We start from the raw sequence: 15,884 nt of genomic DNA, 5'->3' as shown, positions 1-15,884 counted from the left end.
GAACAGCTCCCCTATGAGGAAAGACTAAAGAGGTTAGGACTTTTCAGCTTGGAGAAGAGACGGCTGAGGGGAGATATGATAGAGGTGTTTAAAATCATGAGAGGTTAGAGCGGGTAGATGTGAATCGTTTATTTACTCTTTCGGATAATAGAAAGACTAGGGGGCACTCTATGAAGTTAGCATGGGGCACATTTAAAACTAATTGGAGAAAGTTCTTTTTTACTCAACGCACAATTAAACTCTGGAATTTGTTGCCAGAGTATGTGGTTAGTGCAGTTAGTATAGCTGTGTTTAAAAAAGGATTGGATAAGTTCTTGGAGGAGAAGTCCATTACCTGCTATGAAGTTCACTTAGAGAAGAGCCGCTGCCATTAGCAACGGTATCATGGAATAGACAGTTTTTGGGTACTTGCCAGGTTCTTATGGCCTGGATTGGCCACTGTTGGAGACAGGATGCTGGGCTTGATGGACCCTTGGTCTGACCCAGTATGGCATGTTCTTATGTTCTAATATCCTCCAGTTGAGAAGATAAACCTAAGGGAGTTAGTATTTGCCTTTCAATCTTCACGCTGTGAGGTGAAGGGATTGATTCATGAGGTGAAGTAAAGAGCCCCCTTCTTGTGTCAGAAGATGTGGAAGATTTTGTAGCGTTATTGGTGGATGAATGGAAAGTCTCATGAGGTACGCATACCAAGGCTGTGTTGGCCACGCCAGGGCGATTAAAATCATGTCTGACATGTCCTGGATGCATTTCTGAATTGTTCGAGATATGAGTGGAATGGGAGGGTAGGCATACATCAAGCCTGGTGTCCATGGAATGAGAAAAGCATCAGGAGCAAGCCTTTGATTGCTGGGATAAATTGAGCAAAAGGTCTGGACTTGTCTGTTGGCTTCTGTAGCAAAGAGATCTACTGTGGGAAAACCCCACTGTTTGAAGATGTTTTCTGCTACCTCTGGATTTAAGGTCCATTCGTGTGGATGAAAAATCCAACCGAGACTATCTGCTGTTACATTGTCCAGACCTGGAAGATAAGTCGCCTGAATTGATACTTGGGCTTTTATTGTCCAATGTAGAATTCGTGTTGCTTTCAGACAGAGTCCAGGAACCAGACCCTCATTCCTTGTTTATGTAAAACATGGCTACCTGGTTGTCTGTATATACCATGAAGCTTGATCACTGTATCTGAGCCGAGTACTTTTGAAGTGCCATCCAAATGGCTCGCAGTTCTAAGAGATTGATTTGGTATGTAGATTCCTGAGGGGTCCACAGACCCTGAGTTTCCAGGTCACCGAGATGGGCTCCCCAACCTTTGTTGGAGGCATCTGTGGTCAGAGTGATCTGATGAGGAGGTAAGCGGAATGGGGCTCCCGAGGAAAGCTTTTTGGGAAGGAGCCACCATCGAATGTCCTCCTTCATTGCGTTCGTAATTTGAATTCTGGAGCTGAGTGGCTGTAGGAATTGAGACCACTGAGTCTTTAAACCCCATTGTAAGTGGCACATGTGAAGTCTGGTGTGAGGAACCACATAGATCGCTGCTGCCATATGACCCAGAAATTGGAGAACCTGGCGTGCTAATGCCTGGTTTCTGTAAAGAAGGCTGTGTGCCAATGATTGTATGTTCTGCATCCTGTCTGGAGGAAGGTATGCTCTCTGTTCCACAGTATTTATGAGAGCGCCTATGAGCTGAAGTAGTTGAGTTGGTTGTAGGTGAGACTTCTCGAAAGTGATAAGAAATCCCAACCTCTGAAGGTATTCAATTGTGCGTAACGTATGATCTCTCAGTGTAGACTGATCCGATGCTACTATTAACCAGTCGTCCAGATAAGGAAAAATTTGGATCGGAAGTTTCCTGAGGTGAGCCACCACCACTGCTAGACATTTGGTGAATACCCTTGGGGCTGAAGATAGGCCAAATGGGAGAACCTTGTATTGGTAAAAGAAAATTATTACTTACCTGCTAATTTTCGTTCCTGTAGTACCATGGATCAGTCCAGACCGTGGGTTATGTCCCCAATCCAGCAGATGGAGTCAGCCCAAAGCTTCGAGGGGGCGTCACCATAAGTACTACTACCCCCTCTGCAGGAGTTCAGTATCGAGAATATCAAAGCCCGAGTAATCAGAAACCCCCTGAATTGGATCAAGTTTAAACAAGACGGCAATAACGAGCCGCTGAATTTAAAACAGAGAGAACTGTACCATCCCACCAACGGATGGGAGGTCACAACTCGTGTCGACCCCCAGGAAAAGAACAATCACAAACAGTGAAACGGGGAACACGTGAGAGAACATAGTAGGAGAAGAAAGAAAACCACTACTGTATAACAGCTGAGTCAAGTCAGACCCCAAGACAGCCGAGCAGGAGTAGAACCCAAATGCGGTGGGCGTCTGGACTGATCCATGGTACTACAGGAACGAAAATTAGCAGGTAAGTAATAATTTTCTTTTCCCTGTACGTACCTGGATCAGTCCAGACCGTGGGATGTACCCAAGCTTCCCTAACCCGGGTGGGATTCTGCGAGGCCTGCTCGTAGAACCTGTTCGCCAAAGTGTCCATGGACGGACGAGGCGAGGTGTAGTCTGTAGTGTCTCGAGAACGTGTGTAACGATTTCCAGGTGGCCGCTCTACAGATTTCTTGCGAAGATACCGATCGACTCTCCGCCCAGGCGGCCGCCTGAGAGCGTGTAGAATGCGCCACAATACCGGGTGGAGGAGTCCGCCCCGTCCCGATGTAGGAAGCGGCAATGCCGGCCTTCAGCCATCGGGCAATAGTAGTCTTCGAGGCCTGGGATCCCTTCCGGGGACCAGACCAAAGGACGAAGAGATGGTCAGAAGTCTGAAAGTCATTCGTAGCCTCCAGGTAGACCCGCAGAGTGCGCTTGACGTCGAGGAGACGAAGAGCCCGCGGCTCAGACGAAGAGAAAGAAGGCAATTCCACCGTCTGATTCACATGGAAGGCGGACACCACCTTCGGGAGGAAGGAGGGCACAGTACGAAGTGAAACGCCCGAATCGGTGAACCGCAGATAAGGCTCTCGACAGGACAGAGCCTGCAGCTCCGAAATACGCCGAGCGGAACATATGGCCACCAGGAACACCGTCTTGAGAGAGGTCCTTGATCGTCGCACTCCTCAGTGGTTCGAACGGAGGTCCTGACATGGAACGTAGTACCAAATTGAGGCTCCAAGAGGGACAAGGATCCCGCAATGGAGGCCGCAAGTGCTTGACGCCCTTGAGAAAACGGAGGATGTCCGGATGGTGTAACAGAGATCCCCCTCCCCGCAGGAGGGAGCCAAGGGCGGCCACTTGAACCCGAAGTGAGTTGTAAGCTAGCCCCTTTTCCACTCCCGCCTGTAGGAACTGGAGAATCTGCGGGACAGACGCCTCCGTGGGTCTTGTGTTCCGGTCGGTACACCACAGTTCGAACACCTTCCAGACCCGCACGTAGGCCACCGACGTCGAAGTCTTCCGAGACCGCAGCAGAGTTGACACTACCGCCTCTGGGTACCCTCGTCGGCGGAGGCGGCGCCTCTCAAAAGCCAGGCCGCAAGACAGAAGAGTTCTGCCTGGTCGAAAAATACCGGTCCCTGGTGTAGGAGGCGGGGAAGATGTCCCAGCCGGATGGGTCCATCGATTACCAGGGGGAGGAGATCCGCAAACCAGGGTCGTCTCGGCCACTCCGGTGCGACGAAGATCACCGTCCCCTGATGAACTTCTATTCGTCGGAGTACTCTTCCCACCAGCGGCCACGGTGGGAACGCATATAGGAGCAGATCGGCCGGCCACGGGAGCGCGAGAGCATCTACGCCCTCCGCTCCCCTTTCTCTCCGGCGACTGAAGAAACGAGGCGCCTTGGTGTTCTGTGCGGACGCCATGAGATCCAGGTGGGGGGAGCCCCACCGCCGGACGAGTAGTTGCATGGCCGTGTCGGAGAGCGACCACTCTCCGGGGTCCAGCAGCTGGCGACTGAGGAAGTCGGCCTGGACGTTGTCCACGCCCGCGATGTGTGAGGCCGCGAGGCAGCGCAGATGCCGTTCCGCCCACTGCATCAGCATCGCTGCCTCGAGCGCGACCTGCGGACTGCGAGTGCCGCCCTGACGGTTGATGTAAGCTACCGTGGTCGCGTTGTCCGATAAGATTCTGACTTCCTGATTTCGAATGAGTGGCAGGAAATGGAGGAGCGCCAATCTGACCGCTCTGGTCTCCAGGCGATTGATGGACCACTTCGATTCCTCCGCGGACCACGTCCCCTGCGTGGCGCTTCGGTCGCAGACGGCTCCCCAGCCGACGAGACTGGCGTCGGTGGTCACCACCACCCAATTTGGTAGGTCGAGGGACACGCCGCGAGCCAGATTCCCCGGTACCATCCACCAGTTCAGGCTGTTCCTGGCGAACTGGGGCAGCGGAAGAATCACCTGGTAGTCCTGCGAGAGCGGTTTCCAACGGGATAGAAGAGCTCTTTGTAGAGGACGGAGGTGCGCAAAAGCCCAAGGAACCATGTCGATGGTGGAGCCCATCACCCCCAGGAGCTGAAGATAGTCCCAGGAGGTGGGAGCTGGTAATGCAGAGAATCGCTGTATATGTTCCCGTAGGGCGTGCGCCTTGTCCTGCCGTAGAAAAACCGCTCCCAGACGGGTGTCGAAGGTCGCCCCCAAGAAATCCAAGCGCTGCGAGGGCACGAGGGAGCTCTTGGAGAAGTTCACCACCCATCCCAGGGACTGCAGAAACTATCACCCTGGCTACCGCCGCTTGTCCATGTCGAAAAGACTTCGCTCGTATGAGCCAATCGTCCAGATAAGGATGTACTAGAATCCCCTCCTTCCGGAGGGCAGCCGCCACAACTACCATGATCTTGGTAAAGGTGCACGGGGCCGTTGCCAATCCGAATGGAAGAGCCACAAACTGGAAATCCTGATCCAGGATCTTGAACCGTAGCAGACAATGATGCTCCTGGCGAATGGGAATGTGAAGGTAGGCCTCCGTCAGGTCCAAGGAGGCCAGAAACTCCCCTCGATGAACCGCCGCGATCACCGAACGTAGCGTTTCCATGCGGAACCGGACCACCCGAAGGGATCTGTTGACTTCCTTCAAGTCCAGGATGGGGCGGAAGGAACCGTCTTTCTTCGGTACGACGAAGTAGATGGAATAATGGCCCGAGCCCACCTCTCCGGAGGGTACGGGCGTAATGGCGCCTATCTCCCACAGTCTGTCCAGGGTCAGCTGCACCGCCCTTCGCTTGATGGCCGAACCGCAGGGAGAGAGATGAACCGTCCCTTCGGAGGGCGGGCAAATTCCAACGCGTAGCCGTGTCCTATGGTGTCCAGAACCCACTGATCCGAGGTGATCCGTGCCCACTCCTCGTAAAAGAACGCCAGCCGTCCCCCGATCCTGGGAACGGCGGAGTGGGCGAGCTGAACATCATTGCGAGGATTTGGGCGAGGGCTGTCCCGCCGTGGGCGCGGCCCGCGCTGGGCGGCGCCCGCGAAAGGACCGGGACCAGGGCTGAGCCCTGGAGGGAGGGGGCCGGGAGACCGCCGGCCTGTAACTCCTGTAGCGTCTTTGCGCCCTGGCTCTGGTCCGGGAGGACGAGAACGCCCTGGTGGAGCGATATCTGTCTTCCGGCAGGCGATGGACCGCGTTTTCCCCCAGCGACTTGATGATCTGGTCCAGCTCCTCTCCGAACAGGAATTTACCCCTGAAGGGCAGGGAACCCAGGCTCGACTTGGAGGACGTGTCCGCCGCCCAGTTGCGGAGCCAGAGGAGTCGACGCGCCGCCACTACCGAGGCCATGGAGCGGGCGAGGATCCTGAATAGATCGTAGGAGGCATCGGCCCCGTATGCCACTGCGGCTTCGAGCCGATCCGCCTGGGCGGCCTCCTCGGGAGGCAGCACCTGAGAAGTGAGCAGTAGCTGTACCCAGAGAAGACTGGCTCGCTGGGCAAGAGAGCTACACATCGCTGCCCGCAGTCCCACTGCGGAGACCTCGAAGACCCGCTTGAGGAATACTTCCAACTTGCGATCCTGCGTATCCCGCAGCGCCGCTCCACCCGTCACCGGGATGGTCGTCCTTTTCGTGACCGCCGTCACCGCGGAGTCCACCCTGGGTACCTTGATGAGATCCAGAAAATCTTCCGGCAGCGGGTACAGCCTCTCCATGGCTCTGCTGCCCTTTAGCGCAGCTTCCGGGGAATCCCATTCCCGGGTAAGAAGTTGCAGGAACGACTCATGGATGGGAAAGGCCCGCGCCCGCGGACGAAGTGCCGCCAGGACCGGGTCCCCCTTCTTCGAAGAAGTGACGACAGCGGGCGCGACGGGAGCTGGCGGGTCCGGCGGGGGATCGAGGTCCAACCCCTGAATGATTTGTGGGATTAGGTCATCCAGCTCTTCCCGCTGGAATAGTCGCAGCGTGCGTGGATCCTCTCCCTCCGAGGTAGACTCCCCTTGTCCCGAACCGGCAGGGTCCGATCCCGGGGAAACTGGGTCCGAGCCAGCCCCCCCCGAGCCCACAGGAAGCCGGACGTGTGCGGTGAGCTGTGGGGCCCCCACGCCCCCCGGAGGGGGGGGGCCGAGGAGAGGGACGAAGGTCGCGGTAGTTTGGGGGGCGGAGGCCCCGTGGGAGCTGCCAGCTCCTGCAGGTACGCTGTGTGCATCAGACGAATAAACTCTGGGGAGAACCCCGGCCTACTCGGGGGAATCTCCGCGGGGGAGAGACCCGGAGGGCCCTGCTCCTGTGAGTCCAGCTCCGGATCTTCCTCCGTCAGCAGGTTCGGGGGAGAGTCCCCTGAAGCCTCCCCATCCCCCAGCGCTGTCCGATCTTCCTCGCGGCGCAGCGCGTGCAAAATGGCCGCCGTTCCCGCCATGAATGGGGGAGGGGCCGGCCCACGGCGCCCGGGCAAGGCTGTCAATGGAAAACGAGTGCGGGGCCCGGACGTGCCTTCCCCCCCTGGGAGGCACCTGGTACAGATGCCCTCCCTGGAGATGCGCGAACCGGGCTTGCCGCAGGCCGAGCAACGCGACGGCCGCGGCATATCCGGCGCCCAGAAAAACCACCCCCGGCAACTAAAGTCACTCGGTGAGCCTCAGGGCGGGAGGGGGCCACGAGAAGGTGCGCCGCTGCGGGGGGGCCCGGACGGCCTGCACAACCCGCGGAGAAAACAAGCGGCGCCGCGGGGGGGCCTGTCCTGGCCTCGCAACCCGCTGAAAACACTCACCCTGCTCCCTGCAGCCCACAAGGAGCGTCGCAAGATGGCCGCGGGAGCGAGGGAACCCGCTGGTAGGCCGGACACACCGGCAGTCGTAATTCAGCTAGCTGAAAATAAAAACTACAGCCCAGCAAAGCAAGAAACACAACTTACCCCGGCAAGACCACAGGCTCCCGCTGAGGAAAACAAAGGAGACAGAGAGCCCGCACAAGGAAGGAGCCCCGCCTCCCCAATTAATCAATTAGTTAGCTTTTTTTTTTTTTTTTTTTTTTTTTTTTTAAATAAAGCACAACTTGATCCAAGACAAGACAGAGACAGAAGAAAGTTCTAACCAAGGAAAAACAGAATAGGTTACAGGAAATCGGGAGCAAGCCCAGATTCCCCTACTCGCATCTGCTGGAGTCAGAAGATACTGAACTCCTGCAGAGGGGGTAGTAGTACTTATGGTGACGCCCCCTCGAAGCTTTGGGCTGACTCCATCTGCTGGATTGGGGACATAACCCACGGTCTGGACTGATCCAGGTACGTACAGGGAATGTATATTCTGAACTTGGAAACATAGGTAACGACAAGAAGACGGGTGAATTGGTATATGGGAATATGCATCCTTCAGGTCGATGGAACATAGCCAATCGTGCTGAATCAGCTGTAGGATATTTTTGAGAGAAGTCATTTTGAACTTCTCTCTCTGTATGTGTTTGTTGAGTAGTTGTAGATCTAGAATGGGTCGTAGACCTCCTGACTTCTTTGGAATAAGGAAGTTTTGGGAATAAAAACCTTGATGATGTTGATTAAGAGGGATGATCTGTATAGATTGTTGAATTTGTAGGTTGTTCAATTCCACTGTGAGGGATATGGACTGGGATTGTATCATCCTCTTCGGAGGAATATGAGGAAGAGAGGGAGTGGATTGACAAAGTTTAGAGGGTATCCGTTTTTTATGATGTTTAGTACCCACTGGTCTGAGGTGATGGATTCCCAATTGTGGAGAAAAAATTGAAGGTGTCCTCCTATGAATACTGGAAGTGGTGGTGGCTGTATTAATTTCAAAAAGAGGAAGCTTGTTTTTGTTGAGGAGCCGGCGTTTACTTTAATTGCCTTTGTCTGGCACGACCCCTAGAAACAGGTGGAGCTGTGTTCCTCGGTGGGACAAATGGTTGAGGTCTGTACTGGGAATATGGTCTATTGTATGGTCTCATATAATACCGACAATGGTAAGGATAAAATCAATGTTGAGATTTGTGAGACTCTGCAGGTGTTGTAAGGAAAGTACAGCTGCACTTTGTTCCTTCAAATGGAAGACTGTGTCACCAAATTTATCTCCAGAGATTGCCTCTTGTGCATGGAATATCTGCGAGTTTCTCATGGACATCAGGACGAATTGCGCTGGCTCTGAGCCAAGCGATACGTCTGGCCACTATAGCCGAAGCGGATGCTCTTGCCGATGATTCGAATGACTTGTAAATGGACCGTAGTAAATGTCTGAGACCTTCTTCAATATACAGGAAAGACTGTTGAAGTGTGTTGTCCTCCCATAGACAGAGTGGATGCAGCTTTTGGAGTGATTCAAAGAGGTACTGCATAGTGTAGAACTGATGATGCTGTATTCTGTTTGAGAGCATAGAGGAGTGGTACACCTTCTTTCCAAAGTCATCCAGACATTTATTATCTCGGCCCAGTGGTGTATTCGAATGTAGCTTAGTACGCTTAGCCTTGGATAAAGCTGATTCAACTATAATAGACTGATGGGGGAGTTGGGCAGACTGAAATTGCTGAATTACGCATCTTATACTTCATATCAATTTTTCTGGAAGTAGCGGTTGTTGAGAATGGAGTTTTCCAGATTTTGAATAGAATATTTTCTAACATGGAGTGTGGGGGTAGAGCAGTGGGCTTGGGAGGAGATTTGAATATTTTTAAGATCCCTAGCATTTCAAACCTGGGATCAGGTATTCTTCTGGTTTCTACCTGAAGACTGCCTACTTTTTCAATGAATTTAGCATAAGTCAAGTCCTCCGGAGGAGAATAAGGCTCAGGTAGGCCTTCCTGAGGATCAGACAGCATTCCCATTGAAGAGTTCAAAGACTGAACTGATTCCGGAGAACCCGGGCTAAGTGGTTGAATTGGGATATGTTCCTTGTCTGGCTGCAAGGGTTCAACATATGAAGGTGAAGCAGGTGAACCGTGAGGTGAATCCTGTGGTGGTATTTGTTGAGATTTTTCCAATTCTTGGAAAAAAGAGCTCAGGATAGCTGAGATTTTAGTCATAGTAGATGCCGCAAGAGTGCCCTTTGGAGGAATGTATAATCTTTGCTTTGGGGCTTGTGTTGGAATTGCCGCAAGCAAAATGTCCTCAGGTGATGTTCCTTTTTGCTGGTCCTGAGGAGGAATAATTGGAGAGTTTTTGACGACGCATTCCCCGGTTCTTTTTGAAGTACCACTGCCAGATCCCCGGCTTTACTATGTGGCCTTGAGGGTGTGTGAGCCCTGGCCTGGTAATGGGGATGGCTCTTTGCAATCCGGCCGGTCCCGAAGAGTGTACGGAGGATGGTGGGGCCGAAGTGCCCATCTGAAGCCTTTCCATCCTTGCAGCCCGCTGCCGCTGGGCCCGCGGAGACATTCTTCTGCAGTCCCGACACGACTCTTGGTCGTGGTCCGGGCCTAAGCAGACGTAGCAATAATTATGTCCATCCATGATGGACATAATTTTGCTACATTGACAATATTTGAACCCAGAGGGCTTCAGAGCCATCTGGGAAGAAAAAAATCTTGAAAAAACGCGAAAATTTGACGAAGAAATTCCTGTCAGGAAAAAATAGCTAGAGGAAAAAACCCCGCATGCGAACAGCTCGCGGAAAAAAAGAAACTGAAGAGGTGAGGGAACCGCGCGGGAACACTACCACGCAGACGTACAGAGTCAAAGACTCTGTGCTCATCTGAGGAAACTCCGCCTACTCGGGATCGCAACGCTCTCCCAGACAGCATGGCTAATTCAGCCCTGCTATTGACGGGAAATATACTTATGCATTAGGTTCAGGCTAGTAAGACCCCAGATTGTAAGCTTGCTCGCATTTGCAAGCTGAACACTGTGTTGTCAGACATTGCTTCCTTTTAATGGTCACAGAGAGCACAGCACTCAGACATGTGAACTGGTACTTGGCAATCCTCAGAAAATATCTCCTAGCCTTAGAAAACCATTGTCAATACAATGTATCTGTCCTTTTCTATTTTTTTTTTTTAATCATAGCTTGTATGACTTACCAGCTGAAAGCTCTGGTTCTTTTTTTTTTTTTTTACCTTGAAAAAGGTTTAAAGCAGTTTGTAGACTGTCTTTTATTGCTCAACCTATTACCACATTCAAGGGATGGGAGTTAGGATGGAAGCCCTTGAATTAGTGGGCTCACTTTGAGTTCTGACAAGAGGTAGTGAGCTTTCAAATTGTCAACGGCACACTTCGCTGCAAGGCTTATCAATTGCAGGAGCTTGGCTTCCACAAGCATTTCAGCTCGGAGAGTAAGCAGACAGCCTCTTTTTTGAAAAGGGCCTGCTCAAACTACACAGGTAGTGCTCTCCCAGAGAAAAACTCCACAGAATGGGTGTTGCGTCGTGCTTCCTTTTCAATGACACTGAAGGCGCAGTTTTTAATGACGCATTCCCCGGTTCTTTTTTAAGTACTACTGCCGGATCCCCGGCTTTACTATGTGGCCTTGAGGGTGTGTGAGCCCTGGCCTGGTACTGGGGACGGCTCTTTGCAATCCGGCCGGTCCCGGCGAAGAGTGTACGGAGGATGGTGGAGCCGAAGTGCCCGTCCGAAGCCTTTCCATCCTTGCAGCCCGCTGCTGCTGGGCCCGCGGAGACATTCTTCCGCAGTCCCGACATTGCTGTCCTGGCTCGATACACTGCAGAGATCAATCAACAGGAGCTTGGCCCATTAAGATAAATTTGACTCAGAACAAGTTTAAGGACTATATCACAACCATGAAATAGCCATAAAAATTCTGTTCAATTAGAAAACTGGGTTGAATCTTGTCCATAACCATCCATCCAATAGCTGGAGGCACAGAACACTGACTGTATTTGGTTCCATACATGACATACATACAGGTGAATTTTTTTTTTTTATGACAACTTTGCCTCCAATTGCTGGATGAGGGGACTAAACCCACATGTTCTTGACTGGTGGAGCAGAAGGACAAGGAAATATATATATATATATTTACACATACACACTATAACAACACTAGGACCAGCCTAGGGGAGTCAGTAGCAAGTGCATGGAGAAGGCCTGGGTGAAGTGCTAGGCCAGGCTTCTATTCCCATGGGGGTAATTTTCAAAAGGAGTTACATGTGTAAATGTAACTACTATTGTAGCATTTTCAAAAGCCATTTACTCAAGTAAACCCTATGGACAATTCAATAGGCTTGATGGACCCTTGGTCTGACCCAGCATGGCAATTTCTTATGTTCTTAATTTTCAAAAATCCACTTACTTGAATAAAGGGTATTTACTTAGGTAAATGCTTTTTAAAATCAGGCCCTTAATCAGCCAGGCCTAGAAATGCTGCAGAAGCAGCTGAAACTCCCTCTAGGGCCTTGAAAGCTATCATTCATTTGTGACACCCTAGTAGCCAACTTAGGGTCCATGAGGTAGTCACAATCTGCAACCTCTTGTTAAGAACGGTCTCTGGAGCAAAGTGTAATTGAGAGGGACATATAAACAGAGGAAAATCTGCAGCTTGCTGCGAATGAAGGCTCATGGTGCCCAATAAAAGTTGGTTCAAATTTAGCAAGAAACCCAAAAGAACAGGAGCAAACTGCTGAGCAAAAAATAATGCCACTTTAAAAACCAGATATGGCTTCAAATGCTAGACATGCTATTAAGGAATATTGATACTTTGTTTCAACAATTTGAGAATACTTAAATGCACACGTGCTCTTTGTTTTCCTGTTGGTGTGTGTGATGAGAACTCCAGCACAGTATGTCTTAAATACTGCATTTCAAAATAATAACTTTAGAACCAAATATGTAGCGTTTATAAAGTTGCAGTTTTCTGTGGGATATTGTTTTATCTGTTGGTAACCTCTGGACAAGAACATTTCTTGTGGTTGTTCAAAGACTACAGAAATCTGAAGTTTTGTAATGGTCTATACATTTATCCTAAAAATGAATGCATATATCACTGGAAAAAAATTATTGATTTTTAATGAGTCAAACAGTTTCATAGATAACTATTTAAATTTAGATGGTTTTTGTTCCAGGAACTCAGTACTTAAAGAGCTAACAAGTATAACTATCATTTACACACTGGGGTAGATTTTCAAAGGGGTACGCGCGTACCCCCGAAAACCTACCCCAAACCCCCACTGCGCGCGCTGAGCCTATTTTGCATAGGCTTGGCGGCGCGCGCAAGTCCCAGGGCTTGCATGGAGGGGCATGTCGGGGGGCGCCGGGAGTGACGCGGCGTGTCGGGGGCGTGATGCAAGTGACGCGTTTCGGGGGCTGTGCCACAGGCATGGTTTTGGCCCGGGGGCGTTGCCGCAGCCTCCGGACCAGCCCCTGGACCGGAACATGGAGCGCGGCAGCAGGCGTAACTTTGCCGACAAAGGTAGGGGGGGGGGGGTTAGGTAGGGGAAGGGAAGGGAAGGTGCGGGGGGGGTGGAAGGAAAGTTCCCTCCGAGGCCGCTCCGATTTCGGAGCGGCCTCGGAGGGAACAGAGGCAGGCTGCGCGGCTCGGCGCACGCAGGCTGCCGATTTTGAGCAGCCTTGCGCGCGCCAACCCCGGATTTTAATGGCTACGCGCGTATCTATTAAAATCCCACGTACTCCTTTTCGCGCCTGGTGTGCGAACAAAAGTACACGTGTACTCAGATTTATAAAATCTGCCCCACTATGAATAGTAAAATAGTGTCCTCCATCTGATTTAGTGCTGATGAATTTTAATTCAGACTGTCTAGGATTATTAACAGAGCTAAAAATATATATTTATTGCTGGAATAATGAGATATAGAGTTTTGAAACTGTTTCCCCATCACCATCCGCTCCCAAGGGCAGTCGATAAAACTTCTGCTATGACGTGGGTAAACTCTACTAGCTTTCAGAAACAGTTCTGTTCAGTGCTGCCTAATGACATCACCCACAGATCATGGTTAATTCAGCCCTGCTCATCAATGTAAAAGCTTTAATTCAGGTTGAAGAAAATGTGTTGAACTGGAAGAATTCCAACCGAAAACATGACTTACCTTAAATACTGAATGCCTTAAACCTCAATGAAACCTCACTAGCTCCCTACCATTCTTGCAAAGAAACAAGACATTCCTTCTGGTTGTGTATTTTTAACTTCACTGCAATGAATGGTCTTCTGTTTACAGCTGAACTAAAGAATCCAGGGTTCAAATCCCACTTCTCCCCCCAACCCCATATCATCTATTGCTTCAGGTAGCCATTTAGATTGTAAACTCTTTGGGGCTTAATGTACCTGAATTAAAAAAATGCTGTTAACTACCTTGAGCATCATTTGAAAAGGTAAACTAAAAACTCCAAGAAGTTTTTGCATAAATTATACTTGTTCCTTGATTTAAAAAACAAAACCCCCACAACCCTCCTGCTTAACTACACAGTCGAATTGAGGGAAAAACAAGGAAAAGTAAGAATTAAATTACCTTTTCTTTCTGAAATTCCTGGAGTATTTTCTCTTGCTGCTTAAGCTGCTGTTCCTTCTTGGCTGCATTCTGTTCCAGGTTAGCTTTTGTAGTTTTTAGTTCTTGGATTAATTTGTTATGACTACAGATTTCATTTTTGTTTGAAATTAATTCCTCCTGAGCTAGAGTGAGCTTCTCTTCAATGGACTAAATGACAAAAATAAATTCCTAATTATATTTCAGTATCTCTGATACAATGCAGTCATTTTTCAGAATGTTACAAGTTTCACTATAATCAAGCTCCTAACCAGGACTCAGTGCAAACTGGGAAATCATACCAGAAGCATACAGTAGCACAAAATTATATAAAGAGTAAACATCTGTAGGGCAAATCTAAATATATCATTTGCCATTTCTTATTCAACATAAAGCATTTGGATATGTGCATGGCTCACAAATTCTGCTGAATCACCAACCTTTGCAGCCACACAATGATCAGCAACTCACCTTGAGGTCCTGTCGTACTGCAGATACCTCCGATTCTTTGCCATATAGATCAGACTGAAGCTTCTTTACTTTTTCCATGGTATTTTCATTCACTTTCTGTATCTCTGATAACCTTCCTCTCTCTGATGCAAGTTCTTTTGTTAATACTGTTATTTCCTGCTGAAGTTTATTCTCGCTTTCTTCCTGAAGCACACATAGGTACTAGCTTAATACTTCAAAAATTAGCAGTATGCTACACATATACAAACATGCATGCATATACAAGAGACAGGAGATGGAAAATGTAAACTACACATTAGTATTATCCTCTCCCATACTGGAACTCTGAAAAAGTTTCTCCAAGATGTCTTAAGAGGTCCTGACAGATGGGGGAAGACCTTTCCCATTTTCTCATGGAGGATCATCTGAGGCAAGGTGTCAAAATACAATTTGTAAAAGCAGAGACATCTCAGGCCTTCACTGTATTCGCTGAACTCTGTCCTAACTGCAAGGCACACCAAAGTCATTATGGGGTCAACATAAAGCATTTTCACAGAAAATCATGGACATTATTGCCCCCTCCAACTCTTTACAGGTAAAAATGTGTTCATAATGCAAGTACCTTCACCTGAAAAAAGGCAGAGGTCAGAGGAAAGAAATTAGGAATAGAGATTGTATAGTCAAATCCTTGCGTGTAATCTGCACAAACTTTGCATCTATATGGTGCACGTCAGCCAAATTTTTAAAAGGAAACACCGCAGTTACTTTCATTTTTTCTCTATATAAAAACTCCTCTAAGGCACAATAAAGCAGAGTTGCTTACCTGTAACAGGTGTTCTCCAATGACAGCAGGATGTTCGTCCTTACACATGGGTGACATCAGATGGAACTCTGATGCAGAAAACATGTCAAAGTTTCTACAACGTTGACTAGGCACACTGAGCATGCCCCACACCATGCATCCAAGCGGGGTCCCTCTTCAGTCTCATAACATAGAATTATGATTAAAAATAAAAAAATAAAAAACAGGAGAAACCCAACTCCGCGGGGTGGCGGGTAGGTTTTTGTGAGAACTAATACCCTGTTATCCTCTGACACCACCTGCTACAGGTAAGCAATTCTGCTTTTTCCGAAGACAAGCAGGATGGTAGTCCTCACACATGGGTGAATACCTAGTTACAGGTTGCTCCCAAACACAAAAGGAGACCAAACACTTAACCAGGTGCCAATGGGCACATCACCACCTGTGCCGATGGTAACAGAGGGGGATACAATCTGAATCCAAACAACAAGCCCTAGACAGGGAGAGTTGGATTCTATACCTCAAATAGGTTCCAAAGGATAGACTGGCCAAACTTACTATCGCATTGGCCATCCCTATCCAGACAATAAACTGATGTAAATGTGTGGAGAGAACTCCACGTTGCAGCCTTGCAGATCTACTCCACGGGAATTGCTTGCATGTGGGCTACCGACGCTGCCATTGCTCTGATAGAATGAGCCTTGACATGACCCCCATGATGCAGTCCTGCCTGGGCATAACATAAGGAGATACAATCT

At 49.5% G+C, this 15,884-nt stretch overlaps 1 protein-coding gene across 1 annotated transcript in view; it reads right to left on the bottom strand.

Moving 5' to 3' along the window:
- EEA1 (early endosome antigen 1) overlaps positions 1-15,884 on the bottom strand; it is a 372,360-nt gene that overhangs the window by 42,812 nt on the left and 313,664 nt on the right. Inside the window, 2 exon segments of the mRNA XM_029601632.1 lie at positions 13,860-14,045; positions 14,346-14,528. Coding sequence (XP_029457492.1) covers positions 13,860-14,045; positions 14,346-14,528 — 369 coding nt within the window.

The sequence above is a fragment of the Rhinatrema bivittatum genome, chromosome 4, assembly GCF_901001135.1.
Source record: "Rhinatrema bivittatum chromosome 4, aRhiBiv1.1, whole genome shotgun sequence".
Classification (NCBI taxonomy): Eukaryota; Metazoa; Chordata; class Amphibia; order Gymnophiona; family Rhinatrematidae; genus Rhinatrema; species Rhinatrema bivittatum.
The sequence above is the reverse complement of the archived record's forward strand: the minus strand, read 5'-3'. Positions and strand labels throughout refer to the sequence as shown.